The sequence below is a fragment of the Gobio gobio genome (genome assembly GCF_949357685.1).
Source record: "Gobio gobio genome assembly, chromosome: 19".
In the NCBI taxonomy this organism is placed as follows: Eukaryota; Metazoa; Chordata; class Actinopteri; order Cypriniformes; family Gobionidae; genus Gobio; species Gobio gobio.
Genome location: NC_137112.1, coordinates 18,613,449 through 18,635,448, shown reverse-complemented (window position 1 = coordinate 18,635,448; position 22,000 = coordinate 18,613,449). Strand labels below are relative to the sequence as shown.

Here is a 22,000-nt window from a genome sequence, read left to right as displayed (position 1 = left end):
AGTCATAAAAAGACTGTAAAGTGTTCATTTAGGTGTCAGGTATGATGCACACATTTTGATATTTAATAAAATAAACTGTCAAATCATATGGAAATATGGATATGCATTATTTCACTAGGATACTGTTTGGGCTCTAACACAAAATATGCTAGATTTAAATGTGTCTGATAGAACACTGATGAGAATATTGCTTGGGAATATATTTACAGTGATAATATTAGAGATTATATTTACGACAAATTATTATTATTTATGTGTTATGCGTTGCTATTGATGACGGCCATTAAGGAAGGAAATCCCACAGAATCTAGCTTAAAAAAGTGCTTAGAGCTGCTTTAGTTATTTGTTGTTTGTTGAATTTCAAATATAAAACTTGTTGAAATGTTTTAAGTGTGTGCATCTGTTCTTTTTGAACACTTTCATTTCGTTTGAACAAAACCGTGATAATATTGATAACCGTGATAATTTGGGTCACTATAATCGTGATGTTAAATTTCCATACCGTTTCATCCCTACTAGTAACATACAGCCAGGCGTAAAAGCGTCATTTTTAAAAAAACGCCTCGGGTTCGTTTTTTTATTTTGACGCGGCGCGTAAAAAACTGTCCGACCAATGAGATCTCCGCTTTTGTTCACGTGCCTGGAGCTGCTGAAGTGACAGTAAAACACGACTTGGTGGCGCTCAAGCACAAAACAGTCTTGCCGAGCACACATTGATACGACGAAGAAGTAGTAAGTAGACAAAGAAGATGAACTGCTAATGCTGCTTGCCAGTTAGCAAAGTGTGTGAATGGTTTTGTCCATACATAATATGTCTATGGTTTTGGCAAGCACGTAAATACTGTCTCTCTTCTCCTTCTGTGTGACAAGCGAGTGTCAGAGGCTTAAAGTGCCGCAGCACCATCTTGTGTACTGGGAGCGCATCGACTGAATGTGCACGTTCACTCGGCGCAGCGCCAGTGAAAATCGCTTGGGTGTGAACACTCAAGACGCGCCGAAAAATGGCACGAAAAACGCTGGCGATAAGCGCGCGCGATATTCGTCCCGGTGTTTTCAGGCCTTAACGTTACCGGTTCAGCCAAACGTTGGAAACGTGTGATATGGTTTTGCGTGTTTCGAAAATATTTTAGTTTAGTTTGACACAACTTGCATATAGTGTGGCTCTTGTCCAGGTTATTTTCCCCTTCGACTTATAGAAGCCAATGTGCTTCCATATATACGTTAGCTTTTAATGCAGAGGGTGCCGGTTTGATGTCGCTCAGTTATCACGCGTCTCTGTTATGTGCACGCTGACGCCACAGGCGGTACGGGCGCGTGCTTCAGAGTTGCGTCTTTTGCGTTCCGTCAACATTACGCTATCAACATTTAGAAAATCGATTTTTTGAAATTTGTGAATCGATTCAGAATCGTCCACGTCCGCATCGCGATGCATCTAAGAATCAAAATTTTCCCCCACCCCTAGAATGTTTAGAAATTCTATATGGTTTAGCTCCATGTAGGCCTGTGTTATGTTAGTGGCACGAGTCGGTGGGCGGTAGGGTTGGGTGCCGAACTCTGTACTTTTAAGGGCACCGACCGAATTACGTCGGTACTACCGATCCACATTAAATCAATCGGTAACAAATTTCGGTACCTGAGAACGCATCTGGTGATGTAGACGAGTGTCAGTGAATATTAAACCACAAAAAGACTTTTTAAATATGAATCCTGCATGTCTCTGTGCGAATGAATGCCGTAGAAGCGCGGTTTACCACACACACACACACACGCACACACACACACACTATCGCGCTCACTATTAGGGATGGGCGATATCTTATCGTTTGCGATATACCGGTAAAAATTCTCCCCACGATAAGAATTTGCCTTCCCGCGATAATAACGATAAAGCCTAGTTGATGGCGCGACCCATCCGCACCGTGCCACCGCTGGCCGTCTCTTGATGCCCTAAGCGTTATTACTTTATGATGGCCGCAGTGGCTGCATTCGTCACTTTGTACAGCTGAACGGGGGTTGGAGAGAGAATTTCTTGTGGTGCCCCACGCAGCACTCGGTGCTCTACGCGCAGTGCTTGATAGGAGCGGCGGCACTGAATCCGCATCTCACGTGCAGAACGAAAACAACTATGGTGGAAGCTGCGGAAGAGTTCATAGCTAAACGAGGGGCACCTGAGGGTAATCTGAACCATACAGATGTATTTTCACTCGCTGAGCACTTGCACTGAGCGCTTAAGAGATTTGCTCTTTCTCAATCGATCGGCAAAGCACACTATTTCTGTTCAACTCAATGAATGCGCAGTGTATATGACGCACATTAAACACTAGTGTGAGGCGCGCGACTGAGAGCGCTCAGTGTTTCACACACACTCAAAGAGAGAACGAGAGAGTCTTATACCACACAGAATTGACATGCTACATGTAAACAATATCCTTTGTTGCATTTTCCTGTAAAGTAATGGCGTTTATTTGGAATTATTCAGCCTTTCGTGAACAGAAAGAAACAAATGCACAAACGGGAATCTCATTGGCTGGCGCGCACCTATTACTGTGCCTGTTTTGATTTCAGCCAATCAGTTGGAATGAGCGCTGACAACGTGATTAATATTCATGAACCCAGAAGCTCATTATTCCTTAGTGCAGTTTATTTTTTATTAGTAGAATAATTCGTGGTATTATTATCTTATCAACTCAAATTACTGAAGTTCTATCATTAAATCATTATTTTAAACTTTTTTGTAATCTGAAGACATTTTTGGGATAATTACTTTTGCTGTTTCTGCTATTTTTACCACTGTTTGCACCATGTATGAATAAATACAGAATCGGTTTACATGTAAAACTTGTCATTGATTTAAAAATTATTTTTGTTTGTATTATGTGACGTTTTTTTAGCACATTTGCACTATTTAAACATTTCCTGCACTTTTACAGAAGACAATTATATCTGCAATTTTTCCATTTCTGAAAAGGCTGGTGTGGAATTTTACATAAAAAAAATTATTAATTATATATATATATATATATACAAATAAATAAATAAATATAAGAATGCATGCAGCTTTCACTTGTATCCAAAAACATGGGGAATGATACTACATTTATCGTCATTGATATCTTTATCGCAATAAATACTAGAAAATATCGGGATAAATTTTTAAGTCCATATCGCCCATCCCTACTCACTATCACTATGACGGTCGCGTGTTTCCATCTCTGTCGTCTCATATGAGGACATGAACGAACGAACGTCATTTCCAGAGCCACTGAGAGTCACTTTATGAGCATTTTACCGTGTCATTTGAGAAAAACTACCGTCATATCATAAACACAGAAACTCAAAGGAACAGCAACCCGTCAAAATAAAAGTCCGGTTTATCTTGACAAATACATCACTGTTGTACAGTAGAATTTAGATATGTCTCAATTAATAATACTAACACAAATGTAATAATAATAATCAAAACTTTATTTTTTAAGTAATAAATATTTTTTTTCCCAGTTTTAATCAGAATCAGAATCAGAATGAGCTTTATTGCCAGGTGTGCTTACACACACAAGGAATTTGTTTTGGTTACAGAAGCTTCCAGTACACAATGTAAATTGACAAGACAAGAGACAAGTAACATAAAAAAAATAAAAAAAAATATGTAAGTTAAACACACAATGGTGGAAATGCAATGTGACAGAAGCGCTTCGGATGGAATAGAATATGTACAGATGTTTTATAAATATAGGTACTATATATAAGTTATAAGGTGCTATATGTGAAATGTCTGAGGTAAAGTATTGCACACATTTATTGCACAGTAGGGTGTATAATATGTATATACGGGTGCTCTAGGATCTACAGGTGTTTTAAATATACAAATTTACACATTTTTAAGGTGCTATATACGCAGAGTCTGACGGAAGTTGTTTATTGCACACATTTATTGCTCAAGGTGAACATTTAACTGTTCATGAGGTAGATGGCCTGAGGAAAGAAGCTTTTTCTATGTCTGGATGTTTTTGTTCTCGGTGCTCTGTAGCGCCGACCAGACGGTAACAGTTCAAACAGAGTGTCCTGGGTGTGAGGGGTCCAGAGTGATTTTGCGTGCCCTTTTACTCACTCTGGATGAGTACAGTTCTAGAAGTGTGGGAAGAGTAGTGCAAGTGATTCGCTCAGCAGTCCGGACTATTCGCTGTAGTCTTCGGAGGTCAGTTTTGGAGGCTGAGCCAAACCAGACGGTGATGGAAGTGCAGAGGATGGATTCTATGACAGCAGAGTAGAACTGTACGAGCAGCTCCTGTGGCAGGTTGAACTTCCTCAGCTGTCGGAGGAAGTAAAGTCTCTGCTGGGCTTTTTTCACAATAGAGTCAATGTGCGCGTCCCACTTCAGATCCTGAGAGATGGTGGTGCCCAGGAACCTGAATGACTCTACTGCAGCCACAGTGCTGTTCATGATGGTGAGTGGGGTGAGTACAGGGGGGTTTCTCCTAAAGTCCACTATCATCTCCACTGTTTTGAGCATGTTCAGCTCCAGGTTGTTGGACCTGCACCAGAGAACCAGCTGCTCCACCTCCTGTCTGTACGCAGACTCGTCACCATTCCGGATGAGGCCGATAACAGTAGTGTCGTCTGCAAACTTCAGGAGCTTGGTGGAGGGGTCTTTAGAGGTGCAGTCGTTAGTGTACAGGGAGAATAGCAGTGGGGAGAGAACACATCCCTGAGGGGCACCAGTGCTGATGATGCGGCTGTCGGACATGATTTTGCCCATTCTGACTAGCTGTTGTCTGTCTGTCAGAAAGCTGGTGATCCATTGACAGACAGAGCTAGGGACAGAGAGCTCGGTCAGTTTGGTCTGAAGCAGTGATGGGATGATGGTGTTGAAGGCAGAGCTGAAGTCCACGAACAGAATCCTCGCATAGTTCCCTGGTTTGTCCAGATGTTGTAGGGTATAATGCAGTCCCATGTTGACTGCATCATCCACAGACCGGTTTGCTCTGTAGGCAAACTGCAGGGGGTCAAGCAAGGGGTCAGTGATGTCCTTCAAATATGCCAACACCAGTCTTTCGAATGACTTCATGGCTACAGATGTTAAAGCCACAGGTCTGTAGTCATTGAGTCCTGTGATCTTTGTTTTTTTGGGGATTGGGATGATGGTGGAGCGTTTAAAGCATGATGGGACTTTGCACAGCTCCAGTGATCTGTTGAAGATCAGTGAGAAGATAGAAGCCAGCTGGTCAGCGCAGGTTTTCAGACAGGCTGGTGACACACCGTCTGGGCCTGGTGCTTTCCTTCTCTTTTGTTTTCTAAAGATCTGGCGCACATTACCCTCACTGATCTGAAGTGCAGGGTGGGAGGAGAGGGGGATGGCTGGAGGTGTTGATGGCTGTGAAGAGAGATGTTCAGGGCGGGTGTGAAGTGTCATATCTTGGGTCTCAAATCTACAATAGAATTGATTTAGGTCTTCAACAAGCTGTTTATTGCTCTCGATGCTGGGGGGTGGTGTTTTGTAGTTGGTAATGTCTTTCAGGCCTTTCCACACTGATGCAGGGTCGTTGGCAGAAAACTGGTTTTCCAGCTTTTTGGCGTAGCTCTTCTTAGCCACTCCAATCTCCTTTGTCAGTGTGTTCCTGGCCTGATTAAACAAGATCCTGTCCCCGCTCCTGTAGGCATCCTCTTTGGCCTGACGCAGCTGTCTGAGTTTTGGTGTGAACCGCGGTTTATCGTTGTTAAATGATAAATAAGTCCCGGTAGGGATGCATAAATCCTCACAGAAACTGATGTATGATGTTACAGTTTCTGTGAGCTCGTCCAGATCGGTGGCAGCAGCTTCAAAAACACTCCAGTCAGTGCTTTCAAAACAGGCTTGTAAGACCTGCTCTGTGTCATTGGTCCATCTCTTTACAGTCCTTATTTCTGGCTTAGCAGTTTTGAGTTTTTGTCTGTAAGTTGGTAAAAGATGGACCAGGCAGTGATCAGAGAGTCCTAGAGCTGCTCGGGCGACAGAGCGATATGCACCTTTTATTGTAGTGTAGCAATGGTCCAAAATATTATTGTCTCTGGTGGGGCATGTGACGTGTTGTTTGAATTTAGGCAGCTCACGTGTGAGTTGTGCCTGATTAAAGTCTCCTAGAATAATAAAAACAGAATCCGGGTGTTGTTGTTCTGTGTCTGTTATCAGATCAGCCAGCAGTTGCAGTGCAGTAGTCACGTGTGCTTGTGGTGGAATGTAAACACTTCCGAGTATGAATGAGGAAAACTCCCGCGGTGAGTAAAACGGCTTACAGTTAATGAACATCACTTCCACATCAGGACAGCACATCTTCTTAACACAGTTACATCCGTACACCACCTTCTGTTGATGTAAAAGCATGTCCCACCGCCGCGCGTTTTCCCTGTTAACTCCGTATCGCGATCCGCTCTGAACAGCTGAAAGTCCGGTAGATGTAACGCGCTGTCCGGAATGGCTTCGTTCAGCCAGGTTTCCGTGAAACACAGAGCAGTAGAGTTTGTAAAGTCCTTGTTTTTGCTTGAAAGCAGGAGAAGTTCGTCCATTTTGTTTGGTAGAGAGCGGAGATTCGCCAGATGAATGCTTGGTAACGGCGCTCTGAAGCCGCGCTGTCTAAGCTTAACGAGCGCACCGGCTCGCTTCCCACGCTTGCGTTTCTTACAGTACCCAAACAACGCTGCTGCTCCGCTGACTACAATATCCAGCAAAACGTCAGAAAAATCAAAAACAGGTTGCAAATTAGGTGGTGTGCACTGCCGAATGTTCAGCAGTTCGTCTCTTGTGAAACTTACAGTTTCTGACAGACATAAAACAGGACAAACTAACAAAAACAGCAAAACAACTGGAGAGCTCCACACCGAGGCAGCCATCCGCGGCGCCATCTTGGATCATTATGTTTTAATTTTAACCGTATAAAGCTCAGTTGTGCAGCACTTTGTTTGACAAAAAAAAGTTTAATTATATTAAAAGATAAATTAAATTAATGTATTATGTCTTCATTTGATTACCAGAAAATACACAGCTCATAATTTGTGGGAAATCTTTTCATAGAAATTAAATTAAAAAGAAAAAAATAATATGGTTGTTTTTATTAATTCAATTTAAGTACCTAGTAGCTTACTATCTAGGGGTGGGAATCACAGGTCAACACACGATACGATAATATCATGATATTTTGCCCACGATAACGATATATCACGATACCAGCGATTCTGTGACAGGCGATATATTGCAAGAAAATCGCCCACGATATATCACGATATTTTGTAAATGGAAAAAAGCATCAAAAAAGTCATATGATCATGTATTTAATTTATTAAAACTTCATCTTTTTTGAAATAGCATTAAAGTACAGTAAGTGCATATAAAGCTACAAACAGCCATGAGAGAACAGTTTCTGTGACTAAATGATTTATAATAAAGAAAGGTCACATCTCTAACTTATTCATAGCAGCAACATTTCATATTTGGAAATTGCAAATATGAAATGTCACACAGATAAATACAAGTGCATTTTCGTTTATTGACACAAATCAATAAGTAAATCATACTCAACTACTATAGTAAACAACTTTTCCTTATTAGGCCTACTCTGTATACATTTTATGATGAATAGTATCATTATATATTATGTTTAAAAAGCTTCTTGTGTTCATATATTTCATTATAAAATGGCATACTATGTACACTACCCTTCCTGAAATACAATTAATATTGTCATCATTCATTGATTTCATGTTAAAATAATATACAAATTCACTACCCTCTTTGAAATACAATAATCAGTAAAAAAGAATCATAAGATTAATCCGGAAAAATAATCGTTAGATTAGTCGACTAATCGAAAAAAAAAATAATAATCGTTAGATTAGTCGACAGAAAAAATAATCGTTAGTTGCAGCTCTAATTTAAAGTTTCATTTTTGAACAGTTGTCTATAATGGATATACGTAATTGATAATTACGTAATATAATTTGGGAGATTTTTGAATAGCATAAATCATAAATGCAGCCCTGTTGTAGACTGCGATAGATGTTTCTAGTCCACTGTCAAATTTGGAGAATGTAGCAGCCCTGCGTGTTTATCCTACACAAACTTCACGTTCGATGTAGGCTAGTCCTTCAGTTAATTTTGAGTTTTATTTTCAACCTCTTTTCATGGGCTACAATCGCCTACGTAGGCAAAATTTTTTGACATTTCTAAAGACAGCCATGTTTCGTAAAGACAGCCATGTTGAAGCCTGCAGTATTGTTTTTCATTGATGTTATGGCAGTCCACTCTGCTTATTGTTTTTCGAGAATGTTGCACTCCTGTTTTGCGTCATTGTGCACAAAACTCCACGCCAATAAATCATCCGAAATCTTGCTGACTTGTGCGTCTCAAGCACCATCTTTACATTCGTTCTAATGCCTGTTAGTTGTCCGTGGATTGGCCTATATTTGGCATTGAAAATGGAAACGTCTTTAGAAATGGAAAATTGATTTTACAATCAATTCAATGAACACTTGTCTCAAATCGAACAGGATTTTTTCACACAAGTGACAGCAGTAAGCATAGAGAATACTTTTTGTGTGCAAAAAACACAAAAATAACGACTTTATTCAACCATTTCTTCTAGTCTAGTATTCCCATCCCTTCATTAAATTAAGGTTGAACCGCTGGAGTCACATGGACTATTTTTATGATGTTTTTACTACCCTTCTGGGCCTTGAAAGTGTTAATTAAATAGCTGTCTATGGAGGGGTCAGAGAGCTCTCGGATTTCATCAAAAATATCTTCATTTGTGTTCCGAAGAGGAACGAAGGTCTTACGGGTTTGGAACGACATGAGGGTGAGTAATTAATGACAGAATTTTAATTTTTGGTTAAATTAACCCTTTAACCATTACGAATTGTTTCTCATTCACTATTGAATTGTTTGCCCATACCAAGACTTTATCTAAAGTATCATATTAATATTAAAATAATATTAAAGGGGTGGTAAAACACATTCTTTTGAAGGCTTTATTGTGTTTGTGGGGTGGCCCAGTGTGTTGTGATTCGCTAAACGCCTAGTGCACGTATGTCGGAAACGTCACGCCCCTTACCGGAGGCTGTGCTTTGGTCAGTGTTAGAAACAACGGCGTCAATAAAACCATACCAATCTGAGCCCGAATCAGACCCAGAACATTTGAGTGAAGATGATCGAGCAGAACCTGTTCAGTCCTCAAGAGTAAAGACTGCGGATCTATAATGATCGCTACTGAATGGCACTTTAACTTTTGTATTTTTAGAACGATTATAGCCAAATATCTGTCGCAAGAACTAACCCAAAACGAACACTAAGCACTGGCTTTAACTAGTAAGTTAGCCAAATCACACACAGAACCATGTTTAGCATGCCTGTAGATAAACAATACATAAAAGCTCTACTCAAAGAATCATTTACACTAATGTCAGGTTCGCTGTTGAGATTTTAACGTTAGTGTTTGTAACGTTAGGTGTTCGTCGGATAACGTTAAGTATGAATGAGCATTTAACAGACTGGTTTGCAGAACAGCGTTGTCATCTGTTTACTTCCTTGCTACAACCTATTACAGGAAAACACATCGATGAAAAATAAATCAGACTTACAGGTTGTGGCCCGTGAACAGCTTCTGTTTGTAAATCCAGCTTTCAGGACAAGCAGTTGTGCATATCCTGTATTGAACTCGCGAAGTTTGTGGAAGTTTGTGTTGTCCTCCGTGAAATGTGCAGCGCGCGCGTCGTGCATCCACGCACCGGCAGTGTTTTTTTCACGCAGCTGACGTTGTGCAAATCTGGCATTGAAATCGCGAAGACGGTGGATGTTCTCCTCCGTGGATGTGCTGCAGGGAGCCCCGCGCGCGCCTGATTCCCCGCTGACTCAAACACACTAGAGCTGCAACTAACGATTATTTTTTCTGTCGACTAATCTAACGATTATTTTTTTTTTTTTTCGATTAGTCGACTAATCTAACGATTATTTTTCCGGATTAATTTTATGATTCTTTTTTACTGATTATTGTATTTCAAAGAGGGTAGTGAATTTGTATATTATTTTAACATGAAATCAATGAATGATGACAATATTAATTGTATTTCAGGAAGGGTAGTGTACATAGTATGCCATTTTATAATGAAATATATGAACACAAGAAGCTTTTTAAACATAATATATAATGATACTATTCATCATAAAATGTATACAGAGTAGGCCTAATTAGGAAAAGTTGTTTACTATAGTAGTTGAGTATGATTTACTTATTGATTTGTGTCAATAGTAAACGAAAATGCACTTATATTTATCTGCAAAAGGTTCACATACAGGAGCTTTCAGCATAGTGTTAATGTATAACTAGTCGTCTATTTTGAAGATACATGTGCATAAACAACGACTAAAGCTGCCAGAAGTTTTTGCCCAACCTTCAAAGACACATTTAAATGATTAAAGCTAGAGGCATATCTTAACTGTAATGTTACTTTAATCATGTAAACTACCTATATACAGCAAGTTATTATGCATATGTGTTTGGGACAGAGCGGAACCAGGTCGCATATACAGGAGATATATGCAGCCCATAATAAATAAAAGCACGAGACGTACTGGGGTCGGAGAAGAACCCAGGAAAATGTGACCATCTGTTGCAATACACGCGTGGCGCGTTCAGCTGCGCGAGAGAACACTGGCAGCAGGGTTGCCAGGTTTACACAACAAAACCCACCCATTCGTTACTCAAAACTAGCCCAAAACAAGCCCAATCGCGTTTCGGGGAGGTTCTCTGGTAAACATCGCGTTCGGGGGGTTAAATATGTGTGTTTTTTTGCTTCAACCCGCGGACATGAGACACAGCCCGCGGCAACAGTGTAGAAGTAGCCCAATTCCGCGGAAAAAAGCGGACTTGGCAACACTGACAGGCAGTGTGTGAAAGCTCCTGCTCTCCACGCGCACAGCTTCTGCTCTGCCACCGCGTGCAGTGTGAAACCGGCGTTACAGAGCGAACAAAGCACAGTTTTATTCGGCTTCTGTTTAAAGTACTCCCACACTTTTGAATGTCGCGGTCTGGCTTTATATGATAAATGATCATTTTCACTATGCCCGGGAGCAGAAGCTGCCATTATTCTAGATCTTCTGTTCCATTCTAGAACGTAAATAATGTGCCGCCGACGCGTCGACGCATTTCACGCACGTATTTTTGTATTTTCGTAGTCGACGTCATCGACGACGTCGACGCGTCGTTGCAGCCCTAAAACACACGTGCATATAACATGTTTTATGTTAAACGCTCTGCAACGCACCCCCGTCCCAATGAAGGCTGAACAGAGCAAGTGCCCCAGACCTGCAATCCGGATGAAAATAACAGCGTTTCCTCGGCATCGCGGCAACAACACTCCAGCCTGACTATACCACAACAGCGCCGCGATACAAAATGGCCTCACCCCCCCTTATTTAATATTCTCGGAGGAGGGGTTTATGTAAATATTGAGCCTGGTGATGTCACCAACCCTGGAGGAATGTGTGTAGTCGCTTCCTGGCCGTTTGCTGTAGTTCTTAGAAACTGATTTCTTTCAAAGCAAATATCTCCCTTTGCTTTAAACGTTGTAACTTTGCAGATGTTGTTTATGCTCAAGCAGCAACATTACACGTTAGCTAAAGTTAGAATAGTGAAATCGTGGTTTACCACCCCTTTAAATTAAAATACCAAATAGAGGAATGGCACTTTTGAAGTATGGTTTGAAATCAAAATACACATTTCAAAAAACATTTAATTCATAGAAGAGATATAAATAATATACACAAATTAAAATAACAGGAAACTGGTATTTTTTTTTCTACATAATATTCAGACGATCTAAATTAACTGATTTTGTGCAAGTAAATTTAATCTGACTATACTTACCTCACAAATTACATAAAATGTAGCAAGAATCTAATAGAAAACCATCATGCAATGAAAAAATAATGCCACAATTTTTACATGACTGTTGTGAAATAATTGTTTCAAAAGTGTTTACTCACCTTTCTTTAAAAACTTTAGTGTAATATATAGCATTATAGACCACAAGGACGTAACACAAGTGTTTAACCTTAATTGCCCATCTCTAAGTGCAAAGAAATTTTTTTTGCAAGGGAATTAGATTTAATTGATCATCTAATGTAGTTGAGTGAAAACGTCAAGATTTATGAAAGCTTGTCTGATGACAGATGCTGTGAAATACAGTAAACCAAACATACCTTATCACCAAGAGCTTTTCTCTCCTTTTTTCTTTTCTTTTTCACTTCCAACTTTTGCTGAAAGACATAAATGATAGCTTTAACATATAATACAGACACTTCGGGGAATTCTTGACATGTTCTGGAGCTGGCCGTGTCTCAGACCTTAGTGAGCTAGCATATAAGTAAAAGTGATGTTTTGGTCGTGTTTTTATTATTCCTTAAAATACGAACGAATAGATCTTGAGGACACCAAAGGCGCGTGTGCATTTTTTGGCCATCTTATTGACTCGTTCTGTCTTGCTGATGATGTCCAAATGGCTGTCTGTAGTAGTAGCGCACTAGGTTTTGAAACACAGCCAAAGTGTATTGTTCATGTGCGCTTCAATAAGAGTGTCTGTGAGATGTCACCTTTCTTTTCTGCTCCTTGAGTTTAAGGAACATCGCATGTCTGCGCTGCTTGTTTTTGATATCAGACATGCTGAACGCTGGAGGAAAACACGCTCCTGACACTGGTTTCTCGTCTGTTACTTCACCCTCCGCCATATCCATCTTCTCCACTGGAGCTTCGTCGGGTTTCACCTTTCGCTTTGGTTTCTTAGTTTTCCCATTTTTCTTAGAAACACTTTCTATCGTTGTTAACTCGCTAGAATCCATTTTCTGTTGCTTCTGTCTTCACGTGTGTGAGAAACTCTACTTCCGGTTCAACTGGAAGTTCCTTCTGCCACGTGTGTTTGGTGTTGTGTTTAGCGTCATCTAGCGGATATTCAGATGATTGTTCAAAAAATACGAATAATATAATATAATTAATATAATATAATTAATATAATATCATATATAACATTTATTAATATATAATATTAATATAATATTAAGATTTAACATGAATCCAGAGGATTTGGAAAATTTAGATATGCACTCCATCCATGGCCGTTTAACTGGCTTTTTATCTCTCAGAAAGAAAGCAGTGCCATTTTCCAATTGAGAATTGTGTACTTCTCTATCAAATATTTTCAGTCCCAGAATGTTTTGATTATTTAAAACATGAATAGAAAAAAGTTCAGCCACTAATAAAAACAGAAAGGGAGCGATTGGACAGCCCATGCGTAGGCCTATGCCACAATGGATAGAGCTATTAATATCTTTATAAAACATTTCAAATATCAATACAATTATTACCAAAACCAAAAACTAAGAAGCCGTGTTCGATGGTGTCAAAAGGCTTTACAAAAATCTAACAACACAATAAGAATCAATTTGATCAGAATAGTCTAGGTCAGTGTTTCCCAACCGGGGTGCCGCACGAGAGCAGGGGTGCCGTGTAAAAAAGTCCTTCAAATATATATATATTTTTATTTCTTCAAATTTTTCAAAGAATTCTCTCTTTGTAATCGCCGTCATCACCCGGGTGTAGTGCCAGAAGACGCGAATGAGAAGTTGCGCGCGCTGTGAGAAAATGTGTCTCTTGCACTCATCCGAGAGCGCGCATACGTCTCACAGCGCGCAAATATTGAGTTCTCTTTCAAGTCTTGCTCTCGAACAGACACATTCAGGCAAAAAGTATGTCAACATGTCCATCTTGGTGAGTATTTTAGCAGACATAGTCTGTTATGCCTTAAGTAAACTTTATACAGTCGAGAAAGACGACGCAATGTCAAACAACAAAAGACAAGTACATCACTCACTGCTCTTGATTGAATAGCTTTTGTAAGTTTAATAGGATTAATCTTTAATTTATACAGTCAAATATGCAATGTTATTTTACATTTGATCAATTTCTGTACCTGAAAACTAATGTTAGACTTACCTGACAAACCTGAAAAGCATTGCTTATTTTATTAGTACCTTTGCTCTAGTAGCTATTTATTTGTGCTGCTGCTTGTATTTAAATTATTTGTTCTTATTATTTTTATTTGACAGTAGTCCTTTTTTCCCTGAACATAATACTGAACCATACCGAAACCGTGAACCAAAAACCGTGATACAAACCAAACCGTGAGCAATCTGTACCGTTACACCCCTAGCATAACATATGCGAGGGGGTACCACAAAATGGAGAACATTTTCAAAGGGTGCCATGACTGAAAAAAGGGTGGGAAACACTGGTCTACGTCAATTGGCGGATGTTATTACTAATGTGTATATTTTTCATGAAACCTGTTTGAGACTCATTAATGATTTAATTTAATCCGGATTTTAATCTTTTTGCATAAACTAATGCAAACAATTTATAGTCTATATTTAAGAGCAGTAGTGGAACTAGACTTTTATACATGGGCATGTTTTGACCGATCTAACATGTATTCTAATAAATAAGCAACCACAATTTTTGTAGATAACAGTGAAATTTCACAATTATCAATACCAACTGATATCCCACAGCAATAACTACAATATTTAAAACATTATTGAATACAAGTGAACAGTCAGCAATAAAGTTAGAACCGTGCTAAGAATTAAGTTTCAGGTCTAATGGTAGGCCTAATTCAGGTACAGAAACTGAATCATCACAAATAAAAATAAAACATTGCATAATCTTCACTGTATAAATGAAATATAGATGAATGCATGATGAATGCATGTTTAAGCTACATAAGTCAAGATCAGTGGGTGATTTATTTTTCTTTTTTTTTTGTTCTTTGATTAACTTAAATGACAGATGGAAGGACATAGGCTATAGGTTGATGCGGTCACTTTAAGAGCAAATGCACAATATTGAATCCTATTTCATTTGTCAACTGCTTTCATTCGGTTAAGACATAGCTGACTGTTTACTATGATACTCGCTATTTTGGCATACCTTGATGTATATTGTCTATTCGAGCGCAAGACGGGCTCTCTGTGTTCACGCTATTGATGAAGCACCATATGCCGCGCACTAGACGCGCCGCGTTCCCTTTCGAGAGTACTCTCGTATTGCGTTTTGCTAAACGCTATGGGGGAATTTCCTTTCCTCAAGATTTTGAAGCAAATTTTTATCCTAAAAATATAATGTAAAACGCAGTGCAGCTGCACAGCTCTCAGCAGGAAGCAGCTGCGCGCTGATTGGCTGTGCCGCTGCAACTGCAGGAACCTATGGCGAGACCACTGGGCGGGACGGACCAATCAGGTTCCTCTAATATTTCTGCCACAAGGGGCAGCAGAATTTGCATAGCCAAGGGTAAAAAAGACCCTGTCTCGCCAGTTTTGTCAGATTATTTCTTCTTCAGCGACTCACCTCGCTGAGCTCTGGATTGAAGCCCGCCGTCGAAACGCTACCAGCAGAACTCCCTGCAGCCCTGAGGACGCCGGATTCCTGCCTGGTCTCCACCTTCAGCCGCCTGCTGTTCGAGCTGCGCCATCCGCCGTTAAAATATCCTTTATACTGTGTCTACGTGTGTGTGTGTTGCTGCTGCAACGCCACTTCTAAGAGCTTAAAGCTCTCCCCACTCTTCTCTCGCGTCCGCTGCGATTGTGAAGCGCCGCGGACAGAGAACGCTATGCTTCCGCCGCATTAAATAGCGCCGCGGACATACGGAGCTCTCCTCTTCTCTCGCTTCTGCCGCGCTGGTCTCTTCACCCACAAACAATTCAGACAATTTGGGGCATGTTTGGCGAGGCAAAAGTGGATCTTTTCGCCTCACAAGACAATGCTCAATGCTTAATATATTTTCTCCAAACTGGCCCACGAATGGTCCAGCCTTCCTCTTTACGCTTTTCCCCCAATCTCAATGTTCCTTTAGGTCATAGAGATGATCAGGGAGAGCAAATACGCTGTGCTTTTAATAGCCCCGCTCTGGAGAAATCAACCATGGTTCTCACAGCTAAGTCGGATGTTAGATACAGCCTCGTGGACAATTCCGCTGAGGAGAGACCTCCTCATGCAAGCGAAACGGCAGATCTGGCATCCCCATCCCGATCTATGGGCTCTTCATGTCTGGCCCATCAACGGGTACACGAGAACCTCTCTGAAAGTGTATTAAACACTATTTCTGAAGCTAGAGCCCCCGCGACCAGGCAGCTCTATTCAGGCAATGGTCAGTCTTTTCGGACTGGTGTAAAGCACGAATTCTGATCCCACATAACTGTGAAGTGTCAGAAGTGCTCACTTTTTTACAAGAGCTACTGGACGCTGGTCGTTCCCCCTCCACGCTCAAAGTTTATGTGGCTGCTATAGCAGCGTACCACACTCAAGTGAATGGACTATCACTGGGGAAGAACAATCTTATCGTGCGCTTCCTCAAAGGGGCTAGAAGGCTTCACCCACCTCGCCCCCCTTCAGTCCCTATATGGGACCTGTCCACGGTCCTGGATGCTATGACAGGCTCAACATTCGAGCCTCTGCATTTGGTGAGCTTAAAGCTCCTATCACTCAAGACCGCATTTCTGCTAGCAATCGCATCAGTTAAGCGAGTGGGTGATCTGCACGCGCTCTCAGTGAGCGCCTCTTGTCTGGAATTTGGGCCAAATGACTCTAAGTCGTCCTCAAACTAAGACATGGATATGTACCTAAGGTTCTCTCGACTCCGTTCAGAGCACAGGTCATTCACTTTCAGCACTCTCATCATCGGTAGATGAGGAAGATGCTAATTTGCTCTGTCCTGTCAGAGCGCTGAGAATTTACATAGAGCGTTCCGCTGCTTTCAGGCAAACTGAACAGCTCTTTGTGTGCTTTGGCGGCCGCACCTGCGGGTGCGCGGTTACAAAGCAGACCTTGCCACGATGGATAGTGGATGCTATCTCGCTGGCTTATGAGTCCAAAGACCCTATTGGCATCAAAGCCCATTCTACTAGAGTTATGGCCTCGTCATGGGTTTGGTCTACTGGCATTTCACTGGATGATATCTGTGCGGTGGCAGGCTGGGCCTCCCCGTCCACTTTTATCAGATTTATAATTTGGATGTCCCTGCCTTACAGGCTGGGCTTCTCGCTGCATGATACATATGAACCCCTTTCGGCCCGATAGTCCGGTCTGGGTTAAGTATTTGTAAAAGTCATAAGCACATTCCTTATATGACTCGACTTGTGTGGTCGTTCAATATTCCTATTGGCCCGACTCTGTCTGGTCTATATACCTGTATATATATTATATATACATATATCATTGTGTGTTGTTCTCATTGAAATAGCCCGACTCAGGTCTGGCTCATATTGGGGACTTCTATGAATATCATATTTACGGGCCCACTTAGGTCGGCCTGGGTATGGTTTCTCCAGGCTATAAGAGCCGTTAAGCGAGCACGGCGTTTTGCATTGGTCCCCCATAGTGTTTAACAAAACGCAATACGAGAGTACTCTCGAAAGGGAACGCTTCGGTTACTTACGTAACCTCGGTTCCATGAGAAGAGGGAACGAATATTGCGTTTGCTTGCCGTGCTTTGCTTGCTCAGGGAGTCGCTTCAGTCGATTAACCTGACAAACCTGGCGAGACAGGGTCTTTTATACCCTAGGCCAGGGGTCTCCACACTCGGTCCTGGAGGGCCGCTGTCCTGCAGAGTTTAGCTCCAACCCCAATTAAACACACCTGAATCAGCTAATCAATGTCTAACTAGGGCCTTGTAAGACACTGATTAATAGGTTCAGGTGTGTTTATTTGAGGTTGGAGCTAAACTCTGCAGGACAGCGGCCCTCCAGGACCGAGTGTGAAGACCCCTGCCCTAGGCTATACAAATTCTGCTGCCCCTTGTGGCGGGAATATTAGAGGGACCTGATTGGTCCGTCCCGCCCAGCGGTCTTGCCATAGGTTCCTGCAGTTGCAGCGGCACAGCCAATCAGCGCGCAACTGCTTCCTGCTGAGAGCTGTGCAGCTGCACTGCGTTTTACATGGTATTTTTAGGATAAAAATTTGCTTCAAAATCTCGAGGAAAGGAAATTCCCCCATAGCGTTTAGCAAAACGCAATACTCGTTCCCTCTTCTCAGGGAACCAAGGTTACGTAAGTAACCGAAGCGTTCTCATGTTTAAGCCGGCGATGCAAAACAGTGAATCTAATCACCATACTGGCAAAAAAGTTCACTTCAAGAATGAAAAAAAGTGGCGTCGATGTGTTTTACTGTAAGAACTGCACAAATGGAAACAAAAAAAAAGCGCAATCTATAGCTAAATATTTTTCCATTAATACAGACTTTGCTGAAAAATGTCTATACACACTCTTCCCATCTATGGTGAAGTCATTATACATTAAAAACGTTTTGAGACAAATTGTGTCGTTTAATGGAAAACTACAGTATGTGAATGGCGCTGCAGGATTTTGAACAACTCTGCGCTTATGCAGCGACCCCAATCGGTTTGGCAACTAACGTTAATATTCTCTTAATATTCAAAGTTAATAGCCTACATGAACAATGTGCAGCGCCGCCGCATGTCAAAATATATATTTTTTCATTAGGAGGTGAAATGGAAATAGCGATCTAATTTTTGCGGTGGCACCCAGGGTGGTGGACACCCCTCTGGCTCCGCCACTGTTTAAGAGAGTGATAGGTCTCCAATTATCTATATTTTGGGCATCTTTATCTGGTTTAGGAATCAGGGAGGAGTCAGAGTCAGCCTTGTTTAGTTTTGACCAAATCCTTTTTTAATACATTCATTAAACAAAAATAAATGGGGATCTTCCAATACAGAAGTGTTGGTAGAATTCAGTCGAAAGCCCATCTGGACCCGGACTCTTTTTCATATATTGGATAGCTGACAGTAATTCCTCCTTCCCAAGGTTGGATTCACGAAGGTTTTTGAATTCATTTCTAATCAATGGAATATAGACTCTTTGCCGTCATTAGTAAATGATTTACAAAACTCATAATTAAAGTTAGACTGATAAAGTTTTTCATAATAGAGGCTGACAAAATCTGAAATTAGTTTGGGTCCTTGCATAAGGTGTTGTTAAAGGGATAGTTCACCCAAAAATGAAAATTAGCCCATGATTTACTCACCCTCAAGTCATCCTAGGTGTATATGACATTATATTAAAAATGTTCTGGCTAATCCAAGCATTAAAATAACAGTAATAGTTGCTCTGTTTTTGAAGTCCATAAAAAATGCATCTGTCCATCAAATAACGTGCTACACACGGCTCCGGGGAGTTAATAAAGGCCTTCTGAAGCTAATCGATGTGTTTGTGTAAGAAAAATGCATCAGCAGTCCCCGCACCCTTCCGGCGAATAAGGTCAAAATACATGCAAAATACCGGCGCGATCATAGATACAGATTCCTCATTAGTGCCTGCGCGGATCGGTCGAATGAGGCATCTACGTATATATATATATTTGATCGTGCTAGCAGGGGCGTAAATTTCATCTAACAGTTGGGGGGGACAATAAACATGAAATTTCTCAAGAGCAAATTTTGAAGGGGACACAAATAATACAGCCAAAATCGTTTCTTATAAGGATATGTGTACCACAAAAAACAAAAAACATTTCGTACTTAGGCTACTTGGCGTTTTGGTGCACTGAAAAATTATGTAATGTCTATTTTTCTTTTCTCTTTCATTTTATCTGACCAACAACACAAAGTGATAGTGGTTTAAATACGATTAAGGTTCACCACGCAGTCATATTATAAATATTAAATTATCTTGCGTCCTCCACAAAGTATTTTATACTATGATATTCAGATCTTTAGATATTCAGCTGCAGCAAGCCCTCTGATCTGCCACTTCATATTGAGCAAAACCTTTAGGTTTAGAATGAGCGCCAATTCGGGGGCGGGTTGCTTGTATTTTGGGTTCATTAGCCAATTATTCGTAATGAAAAACACAACTACAAAACAGTACAATGACACACTCCCTTAAATAGGCGCTTTTACATTTCGCTTTGAAACCAAATCTTCTGCGATCATCTTGTCTGTCAGCTGTTTGCCCGTTCGGCTCGTGCTGTATTGAGCAGACACGTTCAGTTTGTAATAGTTGTGTCAAATGATTTTATTACTATAAAAATTAAAACGACGGTGGCCCGGGGCAGTGCCGCAGTGGGCAAGTGATGTTAACAGTGTTTTGTCTAATCTGTATTAAAGAGAAAATAATCACTTCATCTGATGTTTAAAGTGAATAAAACAGCTTACTGGAGTTTCACAACTGCTGTCTGAAGAGCTTTGTTATCTCCCCAAACTTGTGTGGTACTTTATCTACGTTCTATGGGTAACGTTAGGTGAGGTGCGCGGTGGATCAAACCACTGTGGGGTAAGGGGGAGGGGGGACTCAAAATGTTTCTAAACTTAAAACGCATTTTTTTTGTGTCCCGTTTGCGTTTGTATTGTTTTACTACTTACACATTTATTTTAAGTATATATCATTATATTATTTACAATACTCAGCATGGTTTTCAGGGGGGGACAGCCCTCAGATTGGGGGGGTCCTGTCCCCCCCGTCCCCCCCGCGATTTACGCCCCTGCGTGCTAGTATTTCGACCTTATTCGCTGGAAGTTATGGCACTGGGAGTACTAGATGACATTTGTCTGATAAGAGGTAAAAAAATAACCAAAAACTGTTCGGTTTCTCACAAAAAACGATCGTTTCGTGTCTAAAGACATCCAGACATGACATGGTTTAATAAGGATTCGTATGTCTATGTGTTTTTACTCTCATTGCTTTCATACTCTAAAATATCCCCATTGACATGCATTATACGACTATCACGCAACGGTTTGAGTTAAACATCTTCATTTGTGTTCTACTGAAGAAATAAAGACACCTACATCTTGGATGCCCTGGGGGTAAGCAGATAAACATAAACATTTCGTTTTTGGGTGAATTATCCCTTTAATAGTGGTATATAATGCATGAGTAGCATGATCCTACTCTCGTTCCTCTGAAACAGCCACCATTACAGAATGCATTGATGTCACTTTCCCGCCGGAAGACGCCCCCTCAGCTGGACTGAGTGGCAGAAGAGCTGCTGCATGACTGGACTAAATAGGGGAAACTGCGAAAACGTGAGTAAAACAAATTATTTTCAGTTTAAATTAAAGGTGGGACTCGATATAAGTGTTCCTTACAACTTACCAAAGATCCAGTGATCCATGGATATTGACATGCAACCAGGAATCTTTTTCCTGACATTTATATGTGCCTGATTTCGATGCTGGGGAAATACATAAAGCAAATTTGCCTTTGAATGCTTTATATAAATACAGGTAGGTATTTATCACATTATCACATATCAAATATATCGTCATACCGTCCAGCCCTAAAACTAAGTTTTTGTCAGTGGTTATTTAAAAACATCAAATTAGGCAGAATATACTATGGTAAATATTTAATTGATGAGTTGTCAAAACAATGTTTAACAATACAATTTATAGAGTATGATTTTAGCCCAAAATTGAACATATTGAGAAAAAATTATAACTGCAATTCTATGTTTTGCTGCCTGGAGTCCAGTTGTTTCTGTGAATTGCAGCGATCCATTTGCTCTTTTCTGTAGCTTTCGGAAGTCTGTAAAATATACCTCAGATTTTTTGTCAAATCTATTTTTACAGTCAATCTCAAAGCTCTTTCCCATTTGAGATGTGTTTTGTGTTTTTTTTTTTCTGCGGCATTCATGCTGAAAACCAAAGTCTTTTTGCCACCGCAGTAACTGTGACATCATGCATACCCTCGATTTGCTGAGTCACATGACCATAAATGATAAAATTACTTCCTTGAAGTGACCATCACATGTACCCTATGCTAACGGCCTTGTGGAAGGGCCATTCGTGATCCAGTTTCGTTTGGAACACCCCTACAAATGGCGTCCCCTTCCCAAAGTGCCTTTCGAGAGTGCAAAAATGCCATTTGGAATTTGCCCTAAGGGAATGTAAGGTGGAAAATAATCAAAGATAT

The 22,000-nt window shown here is 40.7% G+C and overlaps 2 protein-coding genes across 3 annotated transcripts in view; one reads left to right on the top strand and one right to left on the bottom strand.

Annotated features, from left to right (window-relative positions):
• The window catches only part of rpf1 (ribosome production factor 1 homolog), a 30,226-nt gene extending 17,293 nt beyond the window's left edge, over nt 1-12,933 (bottom strand). Inside the window, exons 1-2 of the mRNA XM_079843970.1 lie at nt 12,617-12,933; nt 12,227-12,283 (exon numbers count right to left, since the gene is read on the bottom strand). Coding sequence (XP_079700096.1) covers nt 12,227-12,283; nt 12,617-12,862 — 303 coding nt within the window. The 5' untranslated portion in view covers nt 12,863-12,933. The remainder of the gene's footprint in view (nt 1-12,226; nt 12,284-12,616) is intronic.
• A 722-nt stretch (nt 12,934-13,655) lies between these two features.
• The window catches only part of uox (urate oxidase), a 31,163-nt gene continuing 22,818 nt past the window's right edge, over nt 13,656-22,000 (top strand). The window contains exons 1-2 of one of the 2 annotated variants that reach the window (XM_079843964.1): nt 13,656-13,787; nt 20,997-21,111. In XM_079843964.1, the coding sequence (XP_079700090.1) occupies nt 21,079-21,111 (33 nt within the window). In that variant the 5' untranslated portion in view covers nt 13,656-13,787; nt 20,997-21,078. Of the gene's footprint in view, nt 13,788-20,578; nt 20,893-20,996; nt 21,112-22,000 lie in introns of those variants that run through there. The other variant, XM_079843965.1, reaches the window with a different exon arrangement.